This window comes from Phocoena phocoena, chromosome 1 (assembly GCF_963924675.1).
Source record: "Phocoena phocoena chromosome 1, mPhoPho1.1, whole genome shotgun sequence".
In the NCBI taxonomy this organism is placed as follows: Eukaryota; Metazoa; Chordata; class Mammalia; order Artiodactyla; family Phocoenidae; genus Phocoena; species Phocoena phocoena.
This window is the reverse complement of record NC_089219.1, coordinates 142,202,170-142,227,397: the sequence shown is the minus strand read 5'-3', so window position 1 is coordinate 142,227,397 and position 25,228 is coordinate 142,202,170. Positions and strand designations below refer to the sequence as shown.

Genomic DNA, 25,228 nt, shown 5'->3' with positions numbered 1-25,228 from the left:
ATTTTGTCAAAAGCTTTCTCTGCGTCTATTGATATGATCATATAGTTTTTCTCCTTCAATTTGTTAATATGGTGTATCACGTTGATTGATTTGTGTATATTGAAGAATCCTTGCATTCCTGGAATAAACCCCACTTGATCATGGTGTATGATCCGTTTAATGTGCTGTTGGATTCTGTTTGCTAGTATTTTGTTGAGGATTTTTTCATCTATGTTCATCAGTGATATTGGCCTGTAGTTTTCTTTCTTTGTGACATCCTTGTCTGGTTTTGGTATCAGGGTGATGGTGGCCTTGTAGAATGAGTTTGGGAGTGATCCTCCCTCTGCTATATTTTGGAAGAGTTTGGGAAGGATACGTGTTAGCTCTTCTCTAAATGTTTGATAGAATTCACCTGTGAAGCCATCTGGTCCTGGGCTTTTGTTTGTTAGAAGATTTTTAATCACAGTTTCAATTTCAGTGCTTCTGATTGGTCTGTTCATATTTTCTATTTCTTCCTGGTTCACTGTTGGCAGTTTGTGCATTTCTAAGAATTTGTCCATTTCTTCCAGGTTGTCCATTTTATTGGCATAGAGTTGCTTGTAGTAATCTCTCATGATCTTTTGTATTTCTGCAGTGTCAGTTGTTACTTCTCCTTTTTCATTTCTAATTCTATTGATTTGGGTCTTCTCCCCTTTTTTCTTGATGAGTCTGGCTAATGGTTTATAAATTTTGTTTATTTTCTCAAAGAACCAGCTTTTAGTTTTATTGATCTTTGCTATCGTTTCCTTCATTTCTTTTTCATTTATTTCTGATATGATCTTTATGATTTCTTTCCTTCTGCTAAATTTGGGGTTCTTTTGTTCTTCTTTCTGTAATTGCTTTAGGTGCAAGGTTAGGTTGTTTATTCGAGATGTTTCCTGTTCCTTAAGTTGGGATTGTATTGCTATAAACTTCTCCCTTAGAATTGCTTTTGCTGCATCCCATAGATTTTGGGTCATCATGTCTCCATTGTCATTTGTTTCTACGTATTTTTTTATTTCCTCTTTGATGTCTTCAGTGATCACTTCGTTATTAAGTAGTGTATTGTTTAGCCTCCATGTGTTTATATTTTTTACAGATCTTTTCCTGGAATTGATATCTAGTCTCATAACGTTGTGGTCAGAAAAGATACTTGATACAATTTCAATTTTCTTAAATTTACCAAGGCTTGATTTGTGACCCAAGATATGATCTATCCTAGAGAATGTTCCATGAGCACTTTGGAAAAATGTGTATTCTGTTATTTTTGGATGGAATGTCCTATAAATATCAATTAAGTCCATCTTGTTTAATGTATCATTTAAAGCTTGTGTTTCCTTATTTATTTTCATTTTGGATGATCTGTCCATTGGTGAAAGTGGGGTGTTAAAGTCCCCTACTATGAATGTGTTACTGTCGATTTCCCCTTTTATGGCTGTTAGTATTTGCCTTATGTATTGAGGTGCCCCTATGTTGGGTGCATAAATAATTACAATTGTTATATCTTCTTCTTGGATCAATCCCTTGATCATTATGTAGTGTCCTTCTTTGTCTCTTCTAATAGTCTTTATTGTAAAGTCTATCTTGTCTCATATGAGAATTGCTACTCCAGCTTTCTTTTGGTTTCCGTTTGCATGAAATATCTTTTTCCATCCCCTTACTTTCAGTCTGTATGTGTCTCTAGGTCTGAAGTGGGTCTCTTGTAGACAGCAAATATATTGGTCTCGTTTTTGTATCCATTCAGCCAATCTGTGTCTTTTGGCGGGAGCATTTAGTCCATTTACATTTAAGGTAATTATCGATATGTATGTTCCTATTCCCATTTTCTTAATTGTTTTGGGTTCGTTATTGTAGGTCTTTTCCTTCTCTTGTGTTTCTTGCCTAGAGAAGTTCCTTTAGCATTTGTTTTAAAGCTGGTTTAGTGGTGCTGAACTCTCTCAGCTTTTGCTTGTCTGTAAAGGTTTTAATTTCTCCATCAAATCTGAATGAGATCCTTGCTGGGTAGAGTAATCTTGGTTGAAGGTTTTTCTCCTTCATCACTTTAAATATGTCCTGCCACTCCCTTCTGGCTTGCAGAGTTTCTGCTGAAAGTTCAGCTGTTAACCTTATGGGGATTCCCTTGTGTGTTATTTGTTGTTTTTCCCTTGCTGCTTTTAATATGTTTTCTTTGTATTTAATTTTTGACAGTTTGATTAATATGTGTCTTGGTGTGTTTCTCCTTGGATTTATCCTGTATGGGACTCTCTGTGCTTCCTGGACTTGATTAACTATTTCCTTTCCCATATTAGGGAAGTTTTCAACTATAATCTCTTCAAATATTTTTCTCAGTCCCTTTCTTTTTCTCTTCTTCTTCTGGAACCCCTATAATTCGAATGTTGGTGCATTTATGTTGTCCCAGAGGTCTCTGAGACTGTCCTCAGTTCCTTTCAATCTTTTTTCTTTATTCTGCTCTGCAGTACTTATTTCCACTATTTTATCTTCCAGGTCACTTATCCATTCTTCTGCCTCAGTTATTCTGCTATTGATCCCATCTAGAGTATTTTTAATTTCATTTATTGTGTTGTTCATCGTTGTTTGTTTCATCTTTAGTTCTTCTAGGTCCTTGTTAAATGTTTCTTGCATTTTGTCTAGTCTATTTCCAAGATTTTGGATCATCTTTACTATCATTATTCTGAATTCTTTTTCAGGTAAACTGCCTATTTCCTCTTCATTTGTTAGGTCTGGTGGGTTTTTATCTTGCTCCTTCATCTGCTGTGTGTTTTTCTGTCTTCTCATTTTGCTTATCTCACTGTGTTTGGGGTCTCCTTTTTGCAAGCTGCAGGTTCGTAGTTCCCGTTGTTTTTGGTGTCTGTCCCTAGTGGCTAAGGTTGGTTCAGTGGGTTGTGTAGGCTTCCTTGTGGAGGGGACTAGTGCCTGTGTTCTGGTGGATGGGGCTGGATCTTGTCTTTCTGGTGGGCAGGTCCATGTCTGCTGGTGTGTTTTGGGGTATCTGTGGCCTTACTATGATTTTAGGCAGCCTCTCTGCTAATGGGTGGGGTTGTGTTCCTGTCTTGCTAGTTGTTTGGCATAGGATATCCAGCACTGTAGTTTGCTGGTCGTTGAGTGAAGCTGGGTGTTGGTGTTGAGATGGAGATCTCTGGGAGATTTTCGCCATTTGATATTATGTGGAGCTGGGAGGTCCCTTGTGGACCAGTGTCCTGAAGTTGGCTCTCCCACCTCAGAGGCATAGCACTGACTCCTGGCTGCAGCACCAAGAGCCTTTCATCCATACGGCTCAGAATAAAGGGGAGAAAAAGTAGAAAGAAAGAATTAGTAGAAGTAGAAAGAAAGAAAGAAAGAAACAAAGAAACAAAGAAGGGAGGGAGGGAGGAAGGAAGGAAGGAGGGAAGAAAGGAAAAGAAGAAGATAAAGTAAAATAAAATAAAGTAAGGTAAAATGTAATAAAGTTATTAAAATAAAAAAATAATTATTGAGAAGAAAAAAATTAAAAAAAAAAGAAAAACAAAAAAACAACAACAAAAAAAATGGAAGGATAGAATCCTAGCACAAATGGTGGAAGCAAAGCTATACAGACAAAATCTCACATAGAAGCATACACATACACACTCACAAAAAGAGGAAAAGGGGAAAAAAATCATAAATCTTGCTCTCAAAGTCCACCTCCTCAATTTGGGATGATTCGTTGTCTATTCATGTATTCCACAGTTGCAGGGTACATCAAGTTGATTGTGGAGCTTTAATCCGCTGCTTCTGAGGCTGCTGGGAGAGATTTCCCTTTCTCTTCTTTGTTCTCACAGCTCCCAGGGGCTCAGCTTTGGATTTGGCCCCACCTCTGCGTGTAGATCGCCGGAGGGCGTCTGTTTTTCGTTCAGACAGGACAGGGTTAAAGGAGCCGCTGATTTGGGGACTCTGGCTCACTCAGGCCGGGGGCAGAGAGGGGCACAGAGTGCGGGGCGGGCCTGCGGCGGCACAGGCCAGCATGACGTTGCACCAGCCTGAGGCCCGCTGTGTGTTCTCCCAGGGAAGTTGTCCCTGGATCCAGGGACCCTGGCAGTGGTGGGCTGCACAGGCTCCCCGGAAGCAGGGTATGGATAGTGACCTGTGCTCGCACACAGGCTTCTTAGTGGCGGCAGCAGCAGCCTTAGCATCTCATGCCTGTCTCTGGGGTCCGCGCTTTTAGCCGCAGCTTGCGCCCATCTCTGGAGCTCCTTTAAACAGCACTCTTAATCCCCTCTCCTCACGCACCATGAAACAAAGAGGGAAGAAAAAGTCTCTTGCCTCTTTGGCAGGTCCACACTTTTCCCCAGACTCCCTCCTGGCTAGCCGTGGCGCACTAACCCCCTGCAGGCTGTGTTCACACCGCCAACCCCAGTCCTCTCCCGGCGCTCCGACCTAAGCCCGAGCCTCAACTTCAGACCCTGCCCGCCCCATTGGGTGAGCAGACAAGCCTCTCGAGCTGGTGAGTGCCAGTCGGCCCTGATCCTCTGTGCAGGAATCTCTCCACTTTGTCCTCTGTACCCCTGTTGCTGTGCTGTCCTCCGCGGCCCTGAAGCTTTCCGCCTCCGCCACCCGCCGTCTCCGCCCACGAAAGGGCTACCTAGTGTGTGGAAACCTTTCCTCCTTCACAGCTCCCTCCCACTGGTGCAGGTCCCGTCCCTATTCTTTTGTCTCTGTTTATTCTTTTTTCTTTTGCTCTACTCAGGTACGTGGGGGGCTTCTTGCCTTTTGGAAGGTCTGAGGTCTTCTGCCAGTATTCAGTACGTGTTCTGTAGGAGTTGTTCCACGTGTAGATGTATTTCAGGTGTATCTGTGGGGAGGAAGGTGATGTCTGCGTCTTACTCTTCCGCCATCTTCCCGGAAGCCTCAGCATATTATTTTTCGCTTAGCATTTCCTATGGTCTCTAGCTGTGTGAGTGTGTGTGTGTGTGTGTGTGTGTGTGTGTGTGTGTGTGTTTTATCCATCAGTAACTCATTGCATGTTGATCAAAAATAATGACCACCATTAAATGAGTGCTTATTATGTGCCAGGCTCTATCATTTTACACTATATTAATTGAGTCACTTAATCCTTAGAATAAATCTATGAAGTAGTTAACATTAGCCCCATTCAATATGTAAAGTAATAACTTCCCCCCAAAGTTAAGCAGTTTACCCAAGGTCAACACTAGAGTCAGAATTGGAACCAAGATCTTTCATAATTCACAGCTTGTGCCCTCAACCAATTCACTACACAGCCTTCAATGTATAGCTCTGAACACTTAACCATGAAAAAACTATAGTAGATAAAAAGGCTACTATATGAATACTGACTAAAAACATTGAGAACATTGGTGCCTAAAAGGTAATATGATTAGAATCCATAAATTTAAACTCTCTCTTTAAAGAATAATATTTCCTACCTCATAAGACTATTTTGAAGATTAAATGAAATGAAGTATGTAACACGCTTAGAACAGTACTTGGAACACAGTAAGAGTTCAAACAAGGTTGTATTTTTTTTCAGTTGTGAATAGTATGGAAACTACACTCAAACTTATTTCCTAAATCATAAAATCCTAGGGCAAGGATACATGCTTTAAATTCATAGTGGCCTGAATGTCAGATAAAAGGTAATGTTTTAAATTTAAACCTAAATTTATAAAACATTTCCCAGTATATCTGCTATATATAGAAAATATAAATCTATTAACAATTGTTTGGAAAAAGTTATGAAAGATGTTCTCACAGATGAGATCACAAAGAGATTTACTAAACTTTCAAGGCTCACGGCATCTTCCACATTTCTACATTCCTCTCCTCATTTGCTGGGAATAGGGCACTGGAGTCTGTGAAATTTGGACCATGAAGTTCACCCAGCAACAATAATCATACCAATGACTATTCATTGAGCAATTATGCAGTTCATATGTATCGACACTTTTACTTTTTGCAAAACACCGATGAAGCTGGTGCTGCTATTATTATTGCTGTTGTCGCTATTATTATTATTATTCAAATAAAGAAACCAGGGTTTGAAGAATTTAGGTAATTTGCCCCAAATTACACTACTGTAAGTGACATAGCCAGAATTTAAGTATGTGTCTGTCTGACTCTGAAGCCCAACCTCTTAATCACTCTATTTTCACTCAATCTCAAATCTACAATTGCTTTGGATTTTTTCTTTTATAGAGAGAAGTTTTTAGTGTGATTCATGACATTACAAATACTAGCTTTTAAAAAAAAAAACTCATTCAAGCAAAACACTCAGTGTCTAGGCAATCCAACTTCTTTTAGTTTAACACAAAGAGTAGGCATAAACAAATTATAATCTGTGTAGTCTGAATTCCAATACCATAAAACCAGAAGGCATGATGTACACTTATCTGTCCACAGAGTCTTTTCCTAGAATGGTCTGAAACCAGCAATGACATCACTAGGGGGTAGACTTACTTCATTACCATATGACTGTATGGTGATGCATTCTGAGTATGTTTTTATCTTGCTTTTTTAAAATATCATATGGGTAATACATCAAATAAGGTATTTTTAAAACTTCAGCTTTTCCCAGCTGTTGTCCAGTCTTTATATATTTGCATTGCCGTTTTCATGGTGATTCTCTTTTTCTAATTTGATACCTACCACTGCTTTCTTTATGGTCTGGGCCCTCACTTTAAAAAATGCCCCTGTATATAATGGTTCACTTGAAAATTCCATCCCCTATATGAGAATTTAAGTTTTGAATATTTATATTGGACCTGCTCACTAAAATAAAAAAGGGAAGCACTCAGACTTTACCATAACTATTCCTGAACTCTCCTTTCTCCACCACATAAAGAAGCAGAAAGATAAACACAGAATTCAGAGGGTTTAATTTAACATGATGCTGGTTGGGGGCCCCAGCATCTGATGACAGTAATTATAGACTTCTCTTGTGAAATTCAGTATTTTGAAGTTGAGACAAGCTTTCATTTAAACCTAACTTTCAACTAAGCTTTCAAGTTTAAGTTATTTTCATTGTTTTGTCAGACATCTCAAATGATGTTTCTCAGTGATTATCCTGAAACTCCACAGATACCCACTAAAAGATTCTTTTTTCCTTAAATAATTTGAAGTGTTGTGCTTTTGTGCCACTACCCTTTCATCATTTCCAGCTTCGTGATTCTGATTCTTTGATCAGACCTACAGTCATTAAGACCTAAAGCTATTCCAGAGGGAGTTAAGATTCTGGGAAAATTACATTGCATGCTCTTTTCATGCATTCTGTCCTAAAATACTTTATTTGGATGAAATACTTAAATTAAAATTTAAATTGGAAAATTGCGAAATGGCAAGACAGTCCAGAAGGGCATACATGGAAGGGAAGAGAGGCAGTACTCTTGCTGAAAATAGGACATGTGGAAAGAAAATACTGCCCGCCATATCAATAAAGGATGTTGCAGCCATCAGCGATTACAGCCACCCCCCATGGTGAGCCTTGAGAGAACTGAGGATGGGAGCAAGGAATACCTGCCATCTAGCAGCCATCAGACTGCGCTCACACCTGATGGTGCAGTCTGAGGAAACTCAGGATGAGAAAACACAGGATAACTGGTCCCAGACAGCTAAGGTGAATATCCAAGGAATGAGGTGAATATCCAAGGAATATCCGAGCCCAGAATCTTGCATCTTCCCAAACATAGAAGAGCACTAAATTCCTTAATTTGAGATATCTAGTTTTCTTTTGTTAACAGTAATCTTTTGTTTCAGCTACCTGGTGCTGTTGCAAAAACTTCTATATATTCTGGTTTCCCCCTCCTCCTCTTCGGAACAGTTTTCTCAGTGTTATCTGAGAGGCTGTGTCCTGGGCTTGAAGTCCTAAGAATGTCCGCCAAATAAAACATAACTCTCAAATCTTAGGTTGTGCATTTTACCACAGGACTTGAAGTTCTTTGGTTTTCTTCCATTTATTTTTTTGTTTTTGCCTTACTGTTAGTAAATAGGCTTTGTTAATTCTCTTACCTCAATCCTATTACTTGCTCAGAGCTATTTCTGTAAAGGTCATCAATATCCAGGGATCTTAAATCTGAGCTTAAACCTGTTCCACTTCGAGAGGAGTTCAGCAGACAGTAAATCTTATCCACTGAACACAATCGAGGACACCAGGCACTAAACTGTGAGTCTACAGGTAGTCTTCTTGATAATATAATTTTTAAAATTTTACCTTAGGGGAAAAATAATGATTTCACTGTTGATATATTATTGTGTGTTCTTTTAAAATATTGCAAAGTAACATTAAATAATATTTATCTACTATGAAGATAACTAAATACTGTGTATCTTTCCATTTTAAAGTTAATTTGCACCAGTCACCTTCACTAATGTAAGTTCAGAGTAAACACACAATTTTGAGTCTGATACTCTAGAAAGTTAAAACCATGAATAGAGTATTAATTTTGAAATTTACAGTTCTTCAGTCCTTCCTTTAAGTGAAGGGAGAACTGAAAGAAAGAAGTGATGATTCCTTGAACTTTATATTTGAAGAGTTGACTCCCAAGCTGGGAGAGGGAGTATTAACGTTCAGCACTAAAGCACTCTCAGACCTCTGAACCAAATACTTAACAAGTTGTGTGTTCTTGGGCTTTCTTCTTGATATTTATTTTTTGTTTTGTGTTTTGTTTTTTAATCTTTAAAGTGGGAAAATGTTGTCTGTTTCAAGAAGTTTACTTCAAAAATTTAATGAGACAGAAACGATGTTTTTAAAAGAAAACACATGGAGTTTGTTGATATTTGTTAAATTAGGTAAAATTTTTCTTTCAGTTTTTTTTTTTTTGGCATTTTGCTCCTGTGGAGGTGATTATTATTACTAATAAACCTTACAGTTTGCATCATGAAAATGAATGAAGTTAGGTTTTCCCATTCTTTTGTCATGGAATATTTTTATTAACTGCAAAAATAGCTCAATTATAGCATCCATTTTAAATATATATATATATTTTTTTGACGATTATGCATGCTACTTAGAATTACCTAATGTTAAAGCTAGAAAAAATTTTAGAGATCACTTAATTCTCCACAGCAATTTTTTGCCTAAATATTATGTTTATAAACTGGATTTAATATTACATAAGTTATTGTCAAATATATATATATATATATATATATATATATATATATATATATATATATATATAAACCATCTGTGATGTCTATAATGGAATTCAAATAGTATGTCCTGGTATAGTGTTTTTACAAGATACAGAGATTATTCAAAACAAGATATATATGCTCTGAATTTCCCACCAGGTTCTGACATTTCTATTTTCTTCAGAACAAGTAAGATAATATCTGTATGTAGTAAGAGCAAACCTGGATAAGTTAATGTCTTCTTCATTTGTTAGGAGCAATAATTCAGTTATAATTTGAAAGCTCCTATTTTCCCAGAATATTTTTTACTGATGATACTGGTTGACAAATATGATTGTTATTTGTTATACATTCCTGACATACAAATTGTTCAAAAGCCTCCCTACATCTCTCACTTGCCTGTCTCATTTGTTGAAAAATCAAAACTATTTGAGAAAGGTAGAAGCTAAGAAAACATTCTATCTGCTCTGCAGTGTCTTACATTAAAGTTTCTATCACAGTTCTTCTATCAATGTTATTACAAACTTTAGACACTAGGGAGGAAAAAAGTAAAAAATAAAGTAAGGGATGTTTTCAATAGCATCAATATGTGAGTTTTATATGTAAAGAAAAGAAAAGGAACATTTGCTTAGAGCCAACCATTTGCTCAGCATTATTTGTTACAGCCATTTTGAGGATGGTGTGTCCTATGCTCCATTCATGCTTCTGGGGATTTATTTCTAAAGAAAACTCTCCTTATGATATAAAAATGTAAAAGTTGACCTACCCCCAAATTAACAACTAGAGTGACTAAAGGTGGCAGCAGAAAGCCTGAGTGTTGTTACTGTCTCTTTAAAGTCCTACTCTACTAGACAACTGAAATTCAGAAAATATATATGAATCACTATGACATAAATGCTGAAAGGAAATTCAAACAGAAAATCACTTATAAGCTGAAAAATCAGAGTTAGAGAGGTAATTCATTGGAAAACAAGTATGTCACATTCGAATTAATACTCATCTCCCATTTTCCACATTTACAGAAAACCTTTCTACTATTGTTTTCAAAGCTATTTCATGTACATTTTATTAGCCTGTACTTCATGACTTCAAATTAATCTCCTTTTCAGGTTTCACATTCTTAAATGCCTTGTGGCAAACAGACCTAACTAGAAGTAAATCAAAGTATCATGGTAAAGGACCTTAGTCAGTAATGCGATAGGAGAATGTAAAACAGCTTTGAGATAAATGTACAACATGAATGTGGATATGTACATACACACACACAACACACACACATACACACATATATTTGAGTGAGGGAGATAATTAGACATAAGCAGTGCATATACATATTGATTCCAAAATGAAATTTATATTAGTTTGACAATGTCTGTTATTAATTTTAAATATTTGGTTCTAGTATCTAAAATTTTAAATTATTTATTAATTATCATTCTACTCAATACCTATTAAGTTCCTACTATTAAATACTATATATTTTACATAATACATTTTATATCATTTAATCCTTACACAGTCATTTGAGGTAGACACTATTATCACCCTAATTTTACAGATAAGAAAACTAAAGCACAGAGAATTTTAGAGATTTGCTCAAGGTCACACAGCCAATAACTGGCAGAGCTATATTTGAACCCAAGTGTTTATGTGTTGTTAATCATTATGCTATACTGTCACTTGGAAGCATTGCAATGCATGGTTCCTGCCCACAAGAAGCTAATTCCTCACTGGGTAGAAGACATATATAAATAAACCAATTAGAGAGTAATTCAAGAAATTAACTGATATATTATGAGGCATAAAATCCCCTGTATATTAATATTAAACCTAAGACCACATCACTCTTACTAAAAATCTCTAGTTCTCAAAGTCAGTAAATAAAATAGTGGGGTGGGGTAAAGAAAGAGGAAATTATGGCTTGGGTGAAATCGTCAGAGTTAATTTTGTGATTTGAGAGATAATGCAGTCTTCACAAGCCCAGTAATAGCTCCCATGATCTGAGGTGGTGCTGTCAGACCTATCTGAAGTGAAATTCCCACCACTGATGACTTTTTTTTAATAAGTAAGAAAAAGCAGAACTGTTTTCTACAGGAGCCCAATATGACATTGGGGAAGACAGTCGTAGCAGGGCTTAAAGCATATGACGTTAATATATTAGCATTGGTGAGAACATTAACCTGGCTTAGTTGATCAGATTAGCTCACAGTCACCTTGGAAAACAAAGGAAGGCACAGATCTATGAAGATTTATGGTTAGAGGTGGAAAAGGGTAGAACATGAAGCCCTGCAAGGGTGAGCAGCACAGTGTATTACCCTTATGGAGCATAGACCAAGACACAGAATCTAGGTTTCTATCAAAATTGAAGGTGAAGTAGAATTTCTATAGATTTTTCTCACCTAGCAGTTTTGCTTGGTTTCAGCCACCTAATAACACAGTATGTTCCAAGTATGCCTTAAAGATACATAATTTGCTACATTCCACTTCAGTTAAGTTAAAGAATTGTTTTAATCAAGCATTTCAGTACTTTACTCCCAGTTGGTTATCTACATTCCATGACTAATCATGTTCAGACAAAATAATGTCATTTTTAGTATAGCACCTTCTCTAAAACAGCTTCTTATTCCATGTTTCCAGAAGGGAACATATGCGTTCATGTATAAGAGAGAGGGAAGGTTATTTGTTCTAAATTGCACAACAAAAAAATATTTTGAAATTCACATTAAAGATACTTTAATGTTCTTTTTTACATTTTTTATGTCCATGGAAAGATGTCATGTATGTCATGGGAAGTTCATTTTAATCTTTGGTTGTTTAACCTCTTTACCTTGTACTTAAGGAAACCAGTATCAGAATACAGAATCTAAAACCTTAAACTACAATTAAAATAAGAAAAAGAATGAAAACACATTTACCTGAACCTCAGCCCTACTAAATAAAATGGAATACTTCTATGGGGCCTTTTCTTTCCCCTGGCATTTATAGCTTTTATTTCTCAACAGAAAATAATAGTTATTGTAATGCTTAAAACAGTTTTTTCCTTCTGTATGGAAAATACTGATACACAGTGTATTCTTAGATCTACAACTAGTTATTTGATCTGACCTAGATCAAGGTGAACCCATACATTCTAACCAAAGTCTATGTATCACTCTTCTGATTTACTTTTACACAACACTCTAGATTGTATTGCAATTAGTATAGAATGCCAATGTTTTCCTAAGGATATCAGAACAACCCAGAGACTGGCCAAGAAAATAACTGGCATTTGTATTATTTGATATGTAGGGGTTTCCTGGCCTATATTTTTATAGGACCTTCTGTGGCAACCCAGGAATGCGGGTCCAGAAGCAAGGAAAGAACTAATAAACAACCCAAAAATTGGACAACATAATCCTAGGTATGCCTCATTTCCCTACCTGCAATTCTTAAAGGATAGATGGGGAACCCTGAAACATAGAGGCCCCAAAGCTTTAGAAATTAGGGAAAAGATGGGCTATTCAGGCCCAAAGCACAGAAATAGTGGCCACCATCTATTACATAATTTAGATAATTCTTTACAAAAGTAAGAGCCAGGTGCTATGAACTGAACTGTGTTCCCGCAAATTCATATGTTGATGACCTAACCCCAGATGTGATGGTATCTTGAGATAGTAATTAATAAGGAAATAATGAGGTTAATGGTTAAATGAGGTTATGAGGGTAAGACCCTGATCCATAGGATTAGTGTCCAAACAAGAAGGGATACCAGAGCTCCCCCTCTCTCTGTCATATAAGACACAAGAAGGTGTCTGTCTGTAAGCCAGGAAGAGGCTTCACCAGAACCCAACCCTGCCAGACCTTGATTCTTACCTACAGAACTGTAAGAAAATAAATTTCTGTTGTTTAAGCCTCAAAGTCTGTAATATTTTGTTATAGCAGCCCAAGAAGACTCAGTTACCAGGAAACTATGTTTACATGTGATTTTTGACAAATAGAAAAGCGGCATAAAGTTTGAAAGATTAAGTGTTAGTTTCCAAAGATATGCCACACACTGAGAAGATTTTTATATAAAAGTTGAGCTACATAAAAACAGGACTAAGAAACAGGCTTAATTTTAGAAATTGATCTTAAAGATTGCTGAAGCAATAGAATTGTTACTTCAATTACATTTAAAAATTCAAATGTTGTTCTTTGGAGTACAGAATTAATTCTTTCAAAAAGGTTGAGATGAGTCCTTGAGTGAAGTATCTCACTTAGTTGCACAAATCTCCACACAAAGCTCAGTGTAATAGTTCCTTAATTTTGCTACACAAGCAAGAGTAGTTCTATAAAGAGCGTTTTGTAGTTTTATTTTGATACATAATTGATGTATATTGCCTATTACACTTGCTTTTATGAGTGATCCAGAGACATAGGATTGATGATAAATTCTTAGTCAGTATGTATGATTGTCAAGAACCAACAGCAGGCAAAGCCATTTTGTCTTTTGTATTAACTTTACAGTCATTATCAGTCATTTAGAATTAACTCAGATAACTTGGAATAAATAGACTCTTCTATTACATTTAGTATAAATGAATGAGGTTTAATCCAAACAGAGACATATATAATTCATATAAGTACTATCTCAAGAAAAATATAATTTAAATAAATACTATCTCAAGAAATATATCATTAGAATAAACACTATCTCAAAGAACAAGGACATGGTGACTTACTGATCTGTTATTTTTCATATTCTTATCTTGGTTTTAATGCTTATGCAAAAATTAGGTTGATTTGTTTCATTCATTCATTCATTAAGCATGCTATTGAATAGGTGATGGCATAGTGGAAAAAATAAGTATTTTAGAGATTTGAAAGTCAGAGAAACCTGGATTTGAAATTTAGCTCTATCTACTCCATACTACCTCTGTGAGTGTTGGCAAGTCACTGAAACTCCCAGAACCTGAGAATTCACATCTGAAAAATGAGGAAAATTGTTCTGTGAAAATTTAAAACAGTATGTATAAAGTACCTAGCACTTATATTCTTTCAAAATTGCTGCTGTCATTTATGGATTTTTTGTAACATGTGAAACAGTTATAAGAAGTAAGGCAATGACAAGTGAAGACTAATCTCTGTCCTGGAAGAACTTACAGTAGTGAAGCATGTAAAAATAAGTTCTACAAATTGCTGTGGATGCTAGGAGAAAAATCAGTTTAAGGTATGAGATGAGCCCATACCTTAAACAGTGATGAGATGAGCCCACTATTTGAAAACCTGCCAGTAAATTACAACAATTAGTACTGAAAGCAAAGCTCTTCTGGACACTGAGAATCTACAGTAAATTCTAAACTAGATGTTCTGATTAGATTAGATCAACATATATGAAAAGATAAATGTCATCATCACGGTATCATGTGAACAAGAATAATGATGATAATGAAATATTCTAGGGGTGGATTTGGGGATTTTAGAGAGTTTTTTAAAACAAATACTTAAGAATTTTACTTACTTCCTTTCTATTCTAGATTATCACTATTATGTGCAAAACAGGAACTAAAAGAAAAATTGTTTTAAATTATGTCATTTTATTTCTTAATAATTACTAAACCATGGATGGGAGGTATTAGAGTTTTGAGGACAAAGTTCGAAAAATCTTATCCCACATAAGCTATTACTTTAAACTACTATTAAAATCCTAAATTAAGAGGAAAATAAAGACTAACTTGGTAGAATTATACTTTTAAACTATATTTCCCAATATTTACTTTTACTTTTGAAGTTTGGTATGTAAAATTTATGGCTAGTGGGAAGCTGCTGCATAGCACAGGGAGATCAGCTCAATGTTTTGTGATGACCTAGAGGGGTGGGATAGGGAGGGTAGGAGGGAGACGCAAGAGGGAGGGGTATGGGGATATATGTATACATATAGCTGATTCACTTTGTTGTACAGAAGAAACTAACACAACATTGTAAAGCAATTATATATACTACAATAAAGATATATAAAAAAAAGGGCTTTCCTGGTGGCGCAGTGGTTGGGAGTCTGCCTGCCGATGCAGGGGACACGGGTTCGTGCCCCGGTCCGGGAAGATCCCACATGCCGCGGAGCGGCTGGGCCCGTGAGCCATGGCCACTGAGCCTGCGCGTCCAGAGCCTGTGCTCCGCAACGGGAGAGGCCACAACAGTGAGAGGCCTGCATACCGCAAAAAAAAAAAAAAAAAAAGAGTTTGGTAGTACCCATTTGAGCGAGTGACATTCTGTCAAAGGTCATCCAAAATTAATTTTTACTTAACACAGATTTTATTAATTGAAACAGTATTATAACTGTCTAAAATCAAAAAGGAACCACATCACAGATTTTTATAATATATCATATGGAAAATACAGTAACTCTTGAACCACAGTAAATCTTGGGGAAGGTGGCAGATTTTTTTGTCTTCTTGCCCTACTTTATCACTAATTTCCAATCACACAGCATGTGTTTACAATAACCCAAAGTCTTGTAATAATCCTATTGTTACTTTAAATCCTTTAACCTAAAGCAGACATGGAATTTATTAGCCACTAATAATACCATTGCAAGCCAAATATTGATCATATTTTTAAAATGACTGTTACATTATATATAGAAACATAAAAGATAGAAATGTAAAAGATATATTTTATTTTACAGACTTATATAGCACTTACTATGTGTAAGCATCTGAGTACCTTCCAAATACTAACTGGATTAATTTTAGGATATTAAAGCAAATTTTGAAGAAAAATTATTTGAGATAATCAGAAAGCCTCATAGTAAGTTAACGATGGGGGATATTAACAGGTGGGCAGGTCAAATATATCAATAGCTAATTACACTAGATTTGTGTCTTCCTCTACAGTGTCTTCAAGCAGTGAAAGCAAATATGCCTCATATTTCAATATTTTTCTTCAAATTTCTATCTCCGTTGATTGGTTCCCTTAGTAGTAAATTTCACCAATCTGTACTCTAACTCAAATGGAGGCATTAGGTAAGGAACAGACTCTGTCTTTTACTACATAGGTAACCCAGCTGACTTCAGTCTTAGTATTTGTTAATGCCATACTAGAAGAGTTTTGTTCTTCATGTAATTCAGAGCCCAGGGGAATGCCTGGCCCATAGTCTATTCCTAACATATGCTAATCCAATCAATGAAACAGGTTTTCCCCCATGTAACTGGATTATCTCTTCAGTAAAGGAATTCCTTGAAATTGGTGAAAGTCTTTTTGAAAAGTGAAATTTCTTTTTTTCTCCACTAGATTGCCAATTAGGTTGGCAAGAAACAGGTCAAGAAATAAGCTATGCTTCTGTCTCTTCACCATTTGAAATAAAATTATTTTTAGGATTTCTTAAACTTATATATATTTATTGTTAATAGTAGCTACCCCAAATTATCAATCTACTTTTGCAAAATAAAAGAGACTGTCTTGAGTCTCTACTTTTCTGGGGATGAAATAACTATTGAAGTTATGAAATAGTTTCCATTACTTTGTTCTGCAGTGGTTTTTTGTTTTGTTTTGTTTTGTTTTTGCGGTACGCGGGGCTCTCACCGTTGTGGCCCCTCCCGTTGTGGAGCACAGGCTCCGGACGCGCAGGCTCAGCGGCCATGGCTCACGGGCCCAGCCGCTCCACGGCATGTGGGATCCTCCTGGACCGGGGCACGAAGCCGTGTCCCCTGCATCAGCAGGCGGACTCTCAATCACTGCGCCACCAGGGAAGCCCTGCAGTGGTCTTTTGAAGCAAACTTATAATACTCATTTTTCTTAGATGCAAAAATTATTTTTAAATAATTGCATTAAGTAATTAAGTAGCCTCTTTTGTCCAACAATATGTATTTATTTCCATTTTCTCTTATTTTCATTATCTTTTATTCTTTTTCACTACTAAATCCATTCAGATTTAAAATTCTCTATTTCATTTATAGCTACATAAATACTGTGGAATGGACTGGCATTCCCTTGACAGCCTTCTCTTAAAAGTCTTTTCTTGTTCAAATTGGCAAATCAAATTGGCAAAGACCTTTGACCTCCTCTGATTCTGGGTAGGAACTGTAATGAGGGAAACAATAAAATTAAGATACCAGTCCAAATGTTGGGCAGAAGTCCCAGACAAAAAGGAATCAAGACAAAGAGTTCTGTTTTACCATTCTGTGCCTCGGGAAATCACCAAACAGACCAAGCTCAGGGTTTATCAACAAAAAACTAAGATGGGATCAAAGCATAAGCTGGGTGATATCATTGCTTAAAACTGACTTTGAGGACTTCCCTGGTGGTGCAGTGGTTAAGAATCCACCTGCCAATGCAGGGGACAGAGGTTCGAGCCCTGGTCCAGGAAGATCCCACATGCCATGAAGAAACTAAGCCTGTGTGACACAACTACTGAGCCTGTGTGCCACAGCTACTGACACCTGCGCATCTAGAGCCCATGCTCCACAACAAGAGAAGCCACTGCAATGAGAAGCCCGAGCAACGCAGTGAAAAGTAGCCCCCGCTCGCCAGAACTAGGGAGAGCCCATGAGCAGCAATGAAGACCCAATGCAGCCAAAAATAAATAAATTAATCTAAAAATAACTGACTTTGAAAGAAAGAGGCAAAGGGGGAAGGGTAGAAGAAGGAGAAAGAGTAAAAAGATAGCATATCCCCTGTCAGTATATCCTCCTTGACTTGAAAATTTCAAGAAAGTCACAACTATATGGACCTTCTTGGGGAATGTGTCAGTATGTATAATAGAGTTTTCCAGATAATGGAAAAATAAATAGGCAAATAAGTTGGATTTGAATGTGAACTAGGAATAAATAGGTTCTACATGAAGGCATCATGGAGTTTCCTAAGAATAAAACTCCATGTGCTTTTGGTAGATTTTGTGACAAATTTTAGCTTCTCAAAATTCTATAGGCATAGTTACTGGCTGTTTTCATTTGCTTGGTGGGTAACGTCACCAAAACGTGCTTTATGGTATGGAGAGAAGTTATAGTGTTAGGCTTCGAATCACACTATTCCTTAGATCATAGTTCTTTAATGCCAGTTCAGAAGCTGGATTTGTCAAATCACACTGAGAAAAAAATGATACAGTATTTTAACTTCCATTAATAGTGTAATGCTTTAAGACAGCTCTAAAATCAAATGTAGATTCAAATCCTTGCTCCACCACTTACTATGTGATCTTAGGCAAGTAGAACTTAAACTCCCTGTCCTTCAGCTTCCTCACTTGTAAAATGGCATTAACAATTGTCCCTGCTATATATGGTTGTGTGAGAATTAAGTGACTTTTGACACAATAAAATGATTGGTACAATGCCTGGCACATACAAGTGTTCATAGTAAGTATATAATTATTATTAATTAAAACATTATTATTATATAAAATGATTAGAATATAATTTTATGAAATTTGGTAACAAACAGTAATAAAAAAGAAAATCAGTAATAAGTAATGTTTACTAAGTACATAGACCCAAGCTGAAGGCTTTTTAAGTAAAAAAAGACAAACTATAAATTATGTAAAATTCTTAGGTCCAAATATCTTTAAGGACACAAATATTAAATTAATGTGCTTTTACAAGGTAGATAGAAAACTAAACACTGCATCACTTAGTGATAACCCTTAACTTACATGGAACTTGGCAGCAGAATATATACATATATTTCTCCTAGAATTCATCTGCCGTCATTATTTCTTTGTTTATCCTATAGATTATATCAAATCTGAATCTCTAAAATGGAAGGAGCCAAAAGGCAAAGTTTGGAGGAAGACTCTGAAGGACAGGCCACACACACAGGTAAGCAAAGTTAAAAGAAAAAAATAATTATAAAATTAAAATTAGATCCAGAGATCTCTAATGTTCTTATTGTCACTATTCAGTATGAAATTTAAGTAATACCTTTGAATGGGTTGTGGAATCATCTAAAAAAATATTTGACTGGATAAATTAATGTGAAATCAAATACTTTTAGAACAGATTTAATTAGATGTCAATTTGAGTTTGAATGAATTCATATGAGTACTAAACAAAAATGCATGAAACTAATTTCATAGTGGCAGTATTTAGAATACCTTCTAAGTATGACACAAAACCAAGAAACAATAAAGGAAGATTGATAAATTCAGCTATAGAAATGAGGAAAGGAAGGAAGAAAGGAAGGAAGGAAGGAAGGAAAGAAGGAAGGGAGGGAGGGAGGAAGGAAGCGGGGGAAGCAAATATCTGCTGTCTGGTAAAAGTCATCAGGAGCAAAATCCAAAAAAAATTTAACAAATTGAGGAAAAACATTTGCAACTAACTGACAAAGGGTGAATTTCCTAATATATACTAAAATTTCTACAAATCAATAAGAATAAAACCAACAACCAAATGGAGAAATTGGCAAAATATAGAATAGACTATTTAGAAAAAAAAATTTATAGGCACTTACAAAGTTAGAACTATATAGTGAAATATGTTTTTTTCACATGGTTTGTAAAAGTAAAAAAGTTTAATATCACACTTTGGAAAGAAGCATACTCATACATTACTGGTAGCTACAACCTCTTTAAAGGTAGTTTAGCAATATTAAAATTAGAAATATATATGTTTTGGACCAAGCAATTTTACTACCATTACCTATATGTGGACCTGAACAGAGAGGGAAAAAAATGTATTTGTAGGGTTCTTCACTCAGAATAATACGTCAGAGAAAAAATGTGGAGCAACCATTTACATCAATAAGAAACTAAGTAAATTAATATCTACACAGTAGAATACCATGCCTCCATTTTTAAAAAAGGATGTTTATGTATATATGTGAAAAAAATCTCTAAGATATATTGTGAAGTAAAAAAAGAAAAGTGAACAGAAGTGTGCATAATATACTACCATTTGTAAAAAAAGAGGAAAAAAAGGGATTCTCTTTTCTTCACACATAAACGCATGCTATACACATGCATATTTTGTATATGTGGAAGACACATCTGGAAAATGAAGACTATGCAAGTAAGTAAAAACAATTGATTGAACATAATATAAATAAATTTATATTAAAATTGTATATTATTATTATATAAATAAAAATTATTAGGAAATATGTGGGAGAGAGAATACATCTACATACATAATACAATATTAAAGTATGGATATGGTTAAGTTTTAGTGAAGGATATTTAAAACTCCATATTTTCAAGGACTTAGACCTTCTTCCAAATACTGTTATTATTTATCAGGGCAACTGAACATCAGAACTTCAGTTAGATCATCCTTGATTTAATTAATATTCTTAAATCTGCAAATTCCATCTTTTCTATATTTGTAAAAAGATTCTTAGGATCTTAGAAAGAATTGAATGGTTATATAATAAGTTTCTTAAAACCATTTTAGTTTTAATTGAAGTCAGGCCTCCCTCTTACTGGTTGTCTTTTAAGTGCTATTGTCATTATTGTTCTTTGGATCTTGATAACATTTCAATCTGTTTCCCCCCAAATCCTAGTTTCCTTTGTTAATAGTGTGCTTCCAGGTCTTCCCTGGTGGCGCAGTGGTTGAGAGTCCGCCTGCCGATGCAGGGGACGCGGGTTTGTGCCCTGGTCCGGGAAGATCCCACATGCCACCGAGCAGCTAGGCCCGTGAGCCATGGCCGCTGAGCCTGCGTGTCCGGAGCCTGTGCTCCGCAACGGGAGAGGCCACAACAGTGAGAGGCCCATGTACCGAAAAAAAAAAAAAAAATAGTGTGCTTCCAATTTTAGTTTATTGCTGAAGTTTCTTTCTTATTTAATGACAGTACTATTTTTCTAAAATTCTAGTTTCCTCTCTATACTCTAATTTTTAAATATCTTTACCCACAATTTTTTCCAATAGCTCAAAGTACATAATTTCTATTTTCATTAACACAGATGTTATAGAAAGATTCTTAGTCAAAACCCACTTAACAAGATTAATGTGGGAGAACATTTCTATGAGCAAGGCAGTCAGAAATTTCTAGCCCAAATAATTTTTCTGATACAGAAGATAGCAAGTCTATTCCCATGGCAATATCAATTGTGTAAATAGTCCTTGGAAAGTAAAAAGGAAAACAATTTGTTTTAAATTTTATTCCAGGACCCAAAGGAGTAATAAGTGATTGGAGAAAGTTTAAATTGGAGAGTGAAGATAATAATTCATTCCCACCCAGTAAGAAGGAGATTCTCAGACAAATGTCTTCTCCTCAGAGTGGAGATGACAAAGACTCAAAAGAAAGATTCAGCAGAAAGGTAAGATAAGAAGAAATCAAAAATAAACAATCTACAGGGTGTTTTTATTATAGTATTGTTTGTATAAGCAAAAAAAAAGGAAATGCCGTAAACGCCTATGCCTATAAAGTCATCCCATACTAAGAAATACATGGCAACTGTTAAAAGAATGAGTTACAAATACATGAGTTGACTTAGAGGTAGTTCCACAACATGAGAAAGTAAGATACAGAGAATTTTAAGTTATGTGATCCCATTCTCTACAGCAATTGAGAACAAACACTGTATATGTGTTTATGCTTATGATTATGTTTATGATTATATGAGCATGTATGTAGAAAAGTATGGAAAGACACTCACCAAATTGATAATATTGGTTAATTGGAAGGGTGGGATTGGTTGACAGTTCTCAACCTCCTTTCCAAGGAGGAGGAAGAAGGTAAGCAGAATAAGCCACACTATGAAAAAAATATATCCATAATTTTTTAAGAGCAGCATTTTTTAAAATTCTCACTTATTTCTTATTATATAATGTGTATGTCATACATACATAAGAAAGCGAAATATGAAAAGATGATCTATAAAATCTTGATGGAGATTATCTTAGAGTATCAGAGTGGTAAAATTTCAGTATTTATTACTTCCTTCCTTTAGCTTTTAGTTCAGTTTTGAATCTTTATAATTAGCACATATTATTTATATAAAAACAATAGCAATACTAAAGAAATACTAAAAGAAACCATAAGGTGATTTTCATTGTGGGGAAAAATCACTTTAGTGGTTTATTTATCTCCAAACCAGCATATATGAGTTGTTGTATATTGATTGTTGTATATTGATTCTCAACAGACAGTCTCTGCATCAGAAATATTCTTGGTTCTAGGCTTCTGGCCATTGTAAAAAATCTTCAAATCTAAGATCTCATTTTCAGGGACTTCCCTAGTGGTCCAGTGGGTAAGACTGTGCTCCCAATGCAGGGGGCCTGGGTTCAGGGAACTAGATCCTGCATGCATGCTGCAACTAAGAAGTCCTCATGCTGCAACTAAAACCTGGCGCAGCCAAAAAAAAAAATTAATGCAGTATAATGTTTGTGAGGGAAGTGGAAAAAAAAAAAGATCTCGTTTTCAGATTTTGGTTCCTTCACTGAATCACTATGTGATGTGGATGAGACAATTAAATTTTCCTATCTGAGGAACTATAACAATACCTCCTTCACTTGTTTTAAAGGGATGTGAAGAGAAAATAAATGAGAACGTATTTTGAAACATGTAAAATGCTATACAAATGTGAGACATTATAATGATTAAAAATATTGTATTAAGGTTAAGCTTTAGAAATGTATCTGAATGCCTAAATATCTATTTGCCTGAAGATGTGAATGGAACAAGTTCTCATAAGAATGCTCAAATGCATATGTAAATCAGTATTTTGTGGTTCAGCCTGTTAAATTAGCAGAACTATGGTAGCAACTTAAAAATTATATAAAACATTTAACAATGTTTAGGATTAAAACAAATTAAGTTGGAACGATAATTTTAAAGCAGAAAACAATAATAAGAATGAGGACATTAGAAAAACAAATATAGGAGGAAGAAACAAGAAAAGGAAATAATGAAAGCACCAAATACTTCTACTTAATCTCAGTATCTTCTGTAAAAAAAACTACCTGATATGTTTATTCTGAAGATTAAGAAAAATAATCTATGTAAATTGTCTAAGACATAGTAGATTTTCCATAAATTTGGGAGTCGTCCAACTTCCCTGGTTCTGGGCTGCTCCACATCTCTTAGTCACAGTATGTCCCATCATCACTCTTTTATATCTTGTGTGTGTGTGTGTATGTGAAGGGAAAGGGTGTTTAACATTCTATTGACTAAGTTAATAATGACATAGCTATTAAGAAAGGCTCTGCAGGTAATTTTATATTCTACCTTCAGTGAAAAGTAGCTGTCTTGGAAGATAGAAGTTAGGTCTTTTCTCATTCTAGCCTAAACCAGTGCATATGAATCACCTAGAGGGCTTGTTTAAACATGTCTCACTCAGCCTCACACAGAGTCTGATTCAGTAGATCTGGGGTGGCATCCCCAAATTTGCGTTTCCCAGAATTTCTCAGGTAATGGTGATGCTGCTGGTCTTTTGGCTAATCTGGTGAACTCCAAATAGTAGTAAAAGCTGTCTTTCTTCAATTCCATCCTACATATTCCAAAAAAATTAGTAAGTCTTTTTCACAACTTTTGTGGAGGAGACAATAATGTCCAAAGGCATTTGTTGAAAACACATTTAAGTGCATGTACAGGCACTTGTGCATGTATGAGCATGTGTATACACTTTTATGAAAGTCACTCTAGGGTAGACCTTGCTGGATTTTTTTCACCCAAAGTGGCACATTTCATGACCATCTCATAGCTCAACTATATTTAGCAATACTTATGCATGTATTTAGTCATGAAATAATTACTGAACCCCTATTATGTGCCAGACACTAAATTCTGCCCCCATACAGCATAAAAGTTAGAAAAACTAATATTAAACAATGAAACATATACTATAATATCAAGTAATGTTTATTGCTACGAAGAAAAATAAACCAGCATAAAGAACATGGGGCAGGGACACTTTTAGGTAGAATAATCAAAGAAGGTGACATTTGAACAAATGAGGTGAAGGAGAAGGCCATCTCAGGAGGTAGGGGGGACAGCCAACGCAAACTCTTTAAGTTGAGAATGGGTTCGGTATTATAAGGAATATAAATTTCTGACTGAATGATCTCTATCATTTCTTTCATCTATTTCCAGATGAGCGTTCAAGAATATGAGCTAATCCACAGAGAAAAAGAAGATGAAAATTGCCTTCGTAAATACCGTAGGCAGTGTATGCAGGATATGCACCAGAAGCTGAGTTTTGGGCCTAGATATGGGTTTGTCTATGAGCTGGAATCTGGGGAGCAATTCCTGGAAACCATTGAAAAGGAGAAGAAAATAATCACAATCATTGTTCACATTTATGAAGATGGTATTAAGGGCTGTGATGCTCTAAACAGTAGCTTAATATGCCTTGCAGCCGAATACCCTACGGTCAAGTTTTGTAAAATAAAAGCTTCTAATACAGGTGCTGGGGACCGCTTTTCCTCAGATGTACTCCCCACACTGCTCGTCTACAAAGGTGGGGAACTCATAAGCAATTTCATTAGTGTTGCTGAACAGTTTGCTGAAGAATTTTTTACTGGGGATGTGGAATCTTTCCTGAATGAATATGGGTTATTACCTGAAACAGAAATGCATGTCCTAGACCAGAGCAACATGGAAGAAGATATGGAATAAAGATTCACTATGTCAGTGTCTCATATTTCTCCTTTAAGCATTGAACATTGATTTTGGTAGTATTTATATTCCTTTAGAGAACACCAAGTGTAGTAATGGCTGTTCTAATTTGGGGAAAAAAAAAAAACCAGACTGACACTAAAATTATATGATTAGCATTTCTTAGTATTATTTACTCAAATTGATATAATGCTTTACTTCAAAACATTGTAGTCTTCAGTAATATTTTAGTGGACAAAGAGGATATGGATAATATTGTGACAGTTTTCAAAAATCCCTTTCAAGTTATATGTTGGGTTTTTTACTCCATGTTTTATCCTCATTGTTATTACTGTGTTTTTCAAATTATATTTTTAATATAATTTTTTTTCTTGTGTAATAAGAATAAAGTCTCATAAGAAAATACATTTCCTATTTAAAGTCTATTCTTTCTCAAATATTACATTATCAAGGCCTTAAAACATTATATAACTCAAAATACAAAAATTTATCATTCAGTAAGATATCTTATATTCCAACCAAACTAATACATAAGAAACTTAGAAACATTGTGGCACATTAATATTGTTTAAAAAGTATTTGTTTAAAATTACAGTTTCAGAGTTTCAGAAGCTAACTTTATCTAGGA

The 25,228-nt window shown here is 35.5% G+C and overlaps 1 protein-coding gene across 1 annotated transcript; it reads left to right on the top strand.

Annotated features, from left to right (window-relative positions):
- The first annotated feature begins 18,805 nt into the window (after positions 1–18,805).
- On the top strand, positions 18,806–24,858 carry PDC (phosducin). Its single transcript, XM_065888980.1, has 3 exons — positions 18,806–18,866; positions 21,150–21,301; positions 24,076–24,858. Exons 1-3 carry the CDS (start codon positions 18,806–18,808, stop codon positions 24,598–24,600), a joined length of 738 nt encoding a protein of 245 aa, XP_065745052.1. The 3' UTR covers positions 24,601–24,858.
- Positions 24,859–25,228: the final 370 nt, after the last annotated feature.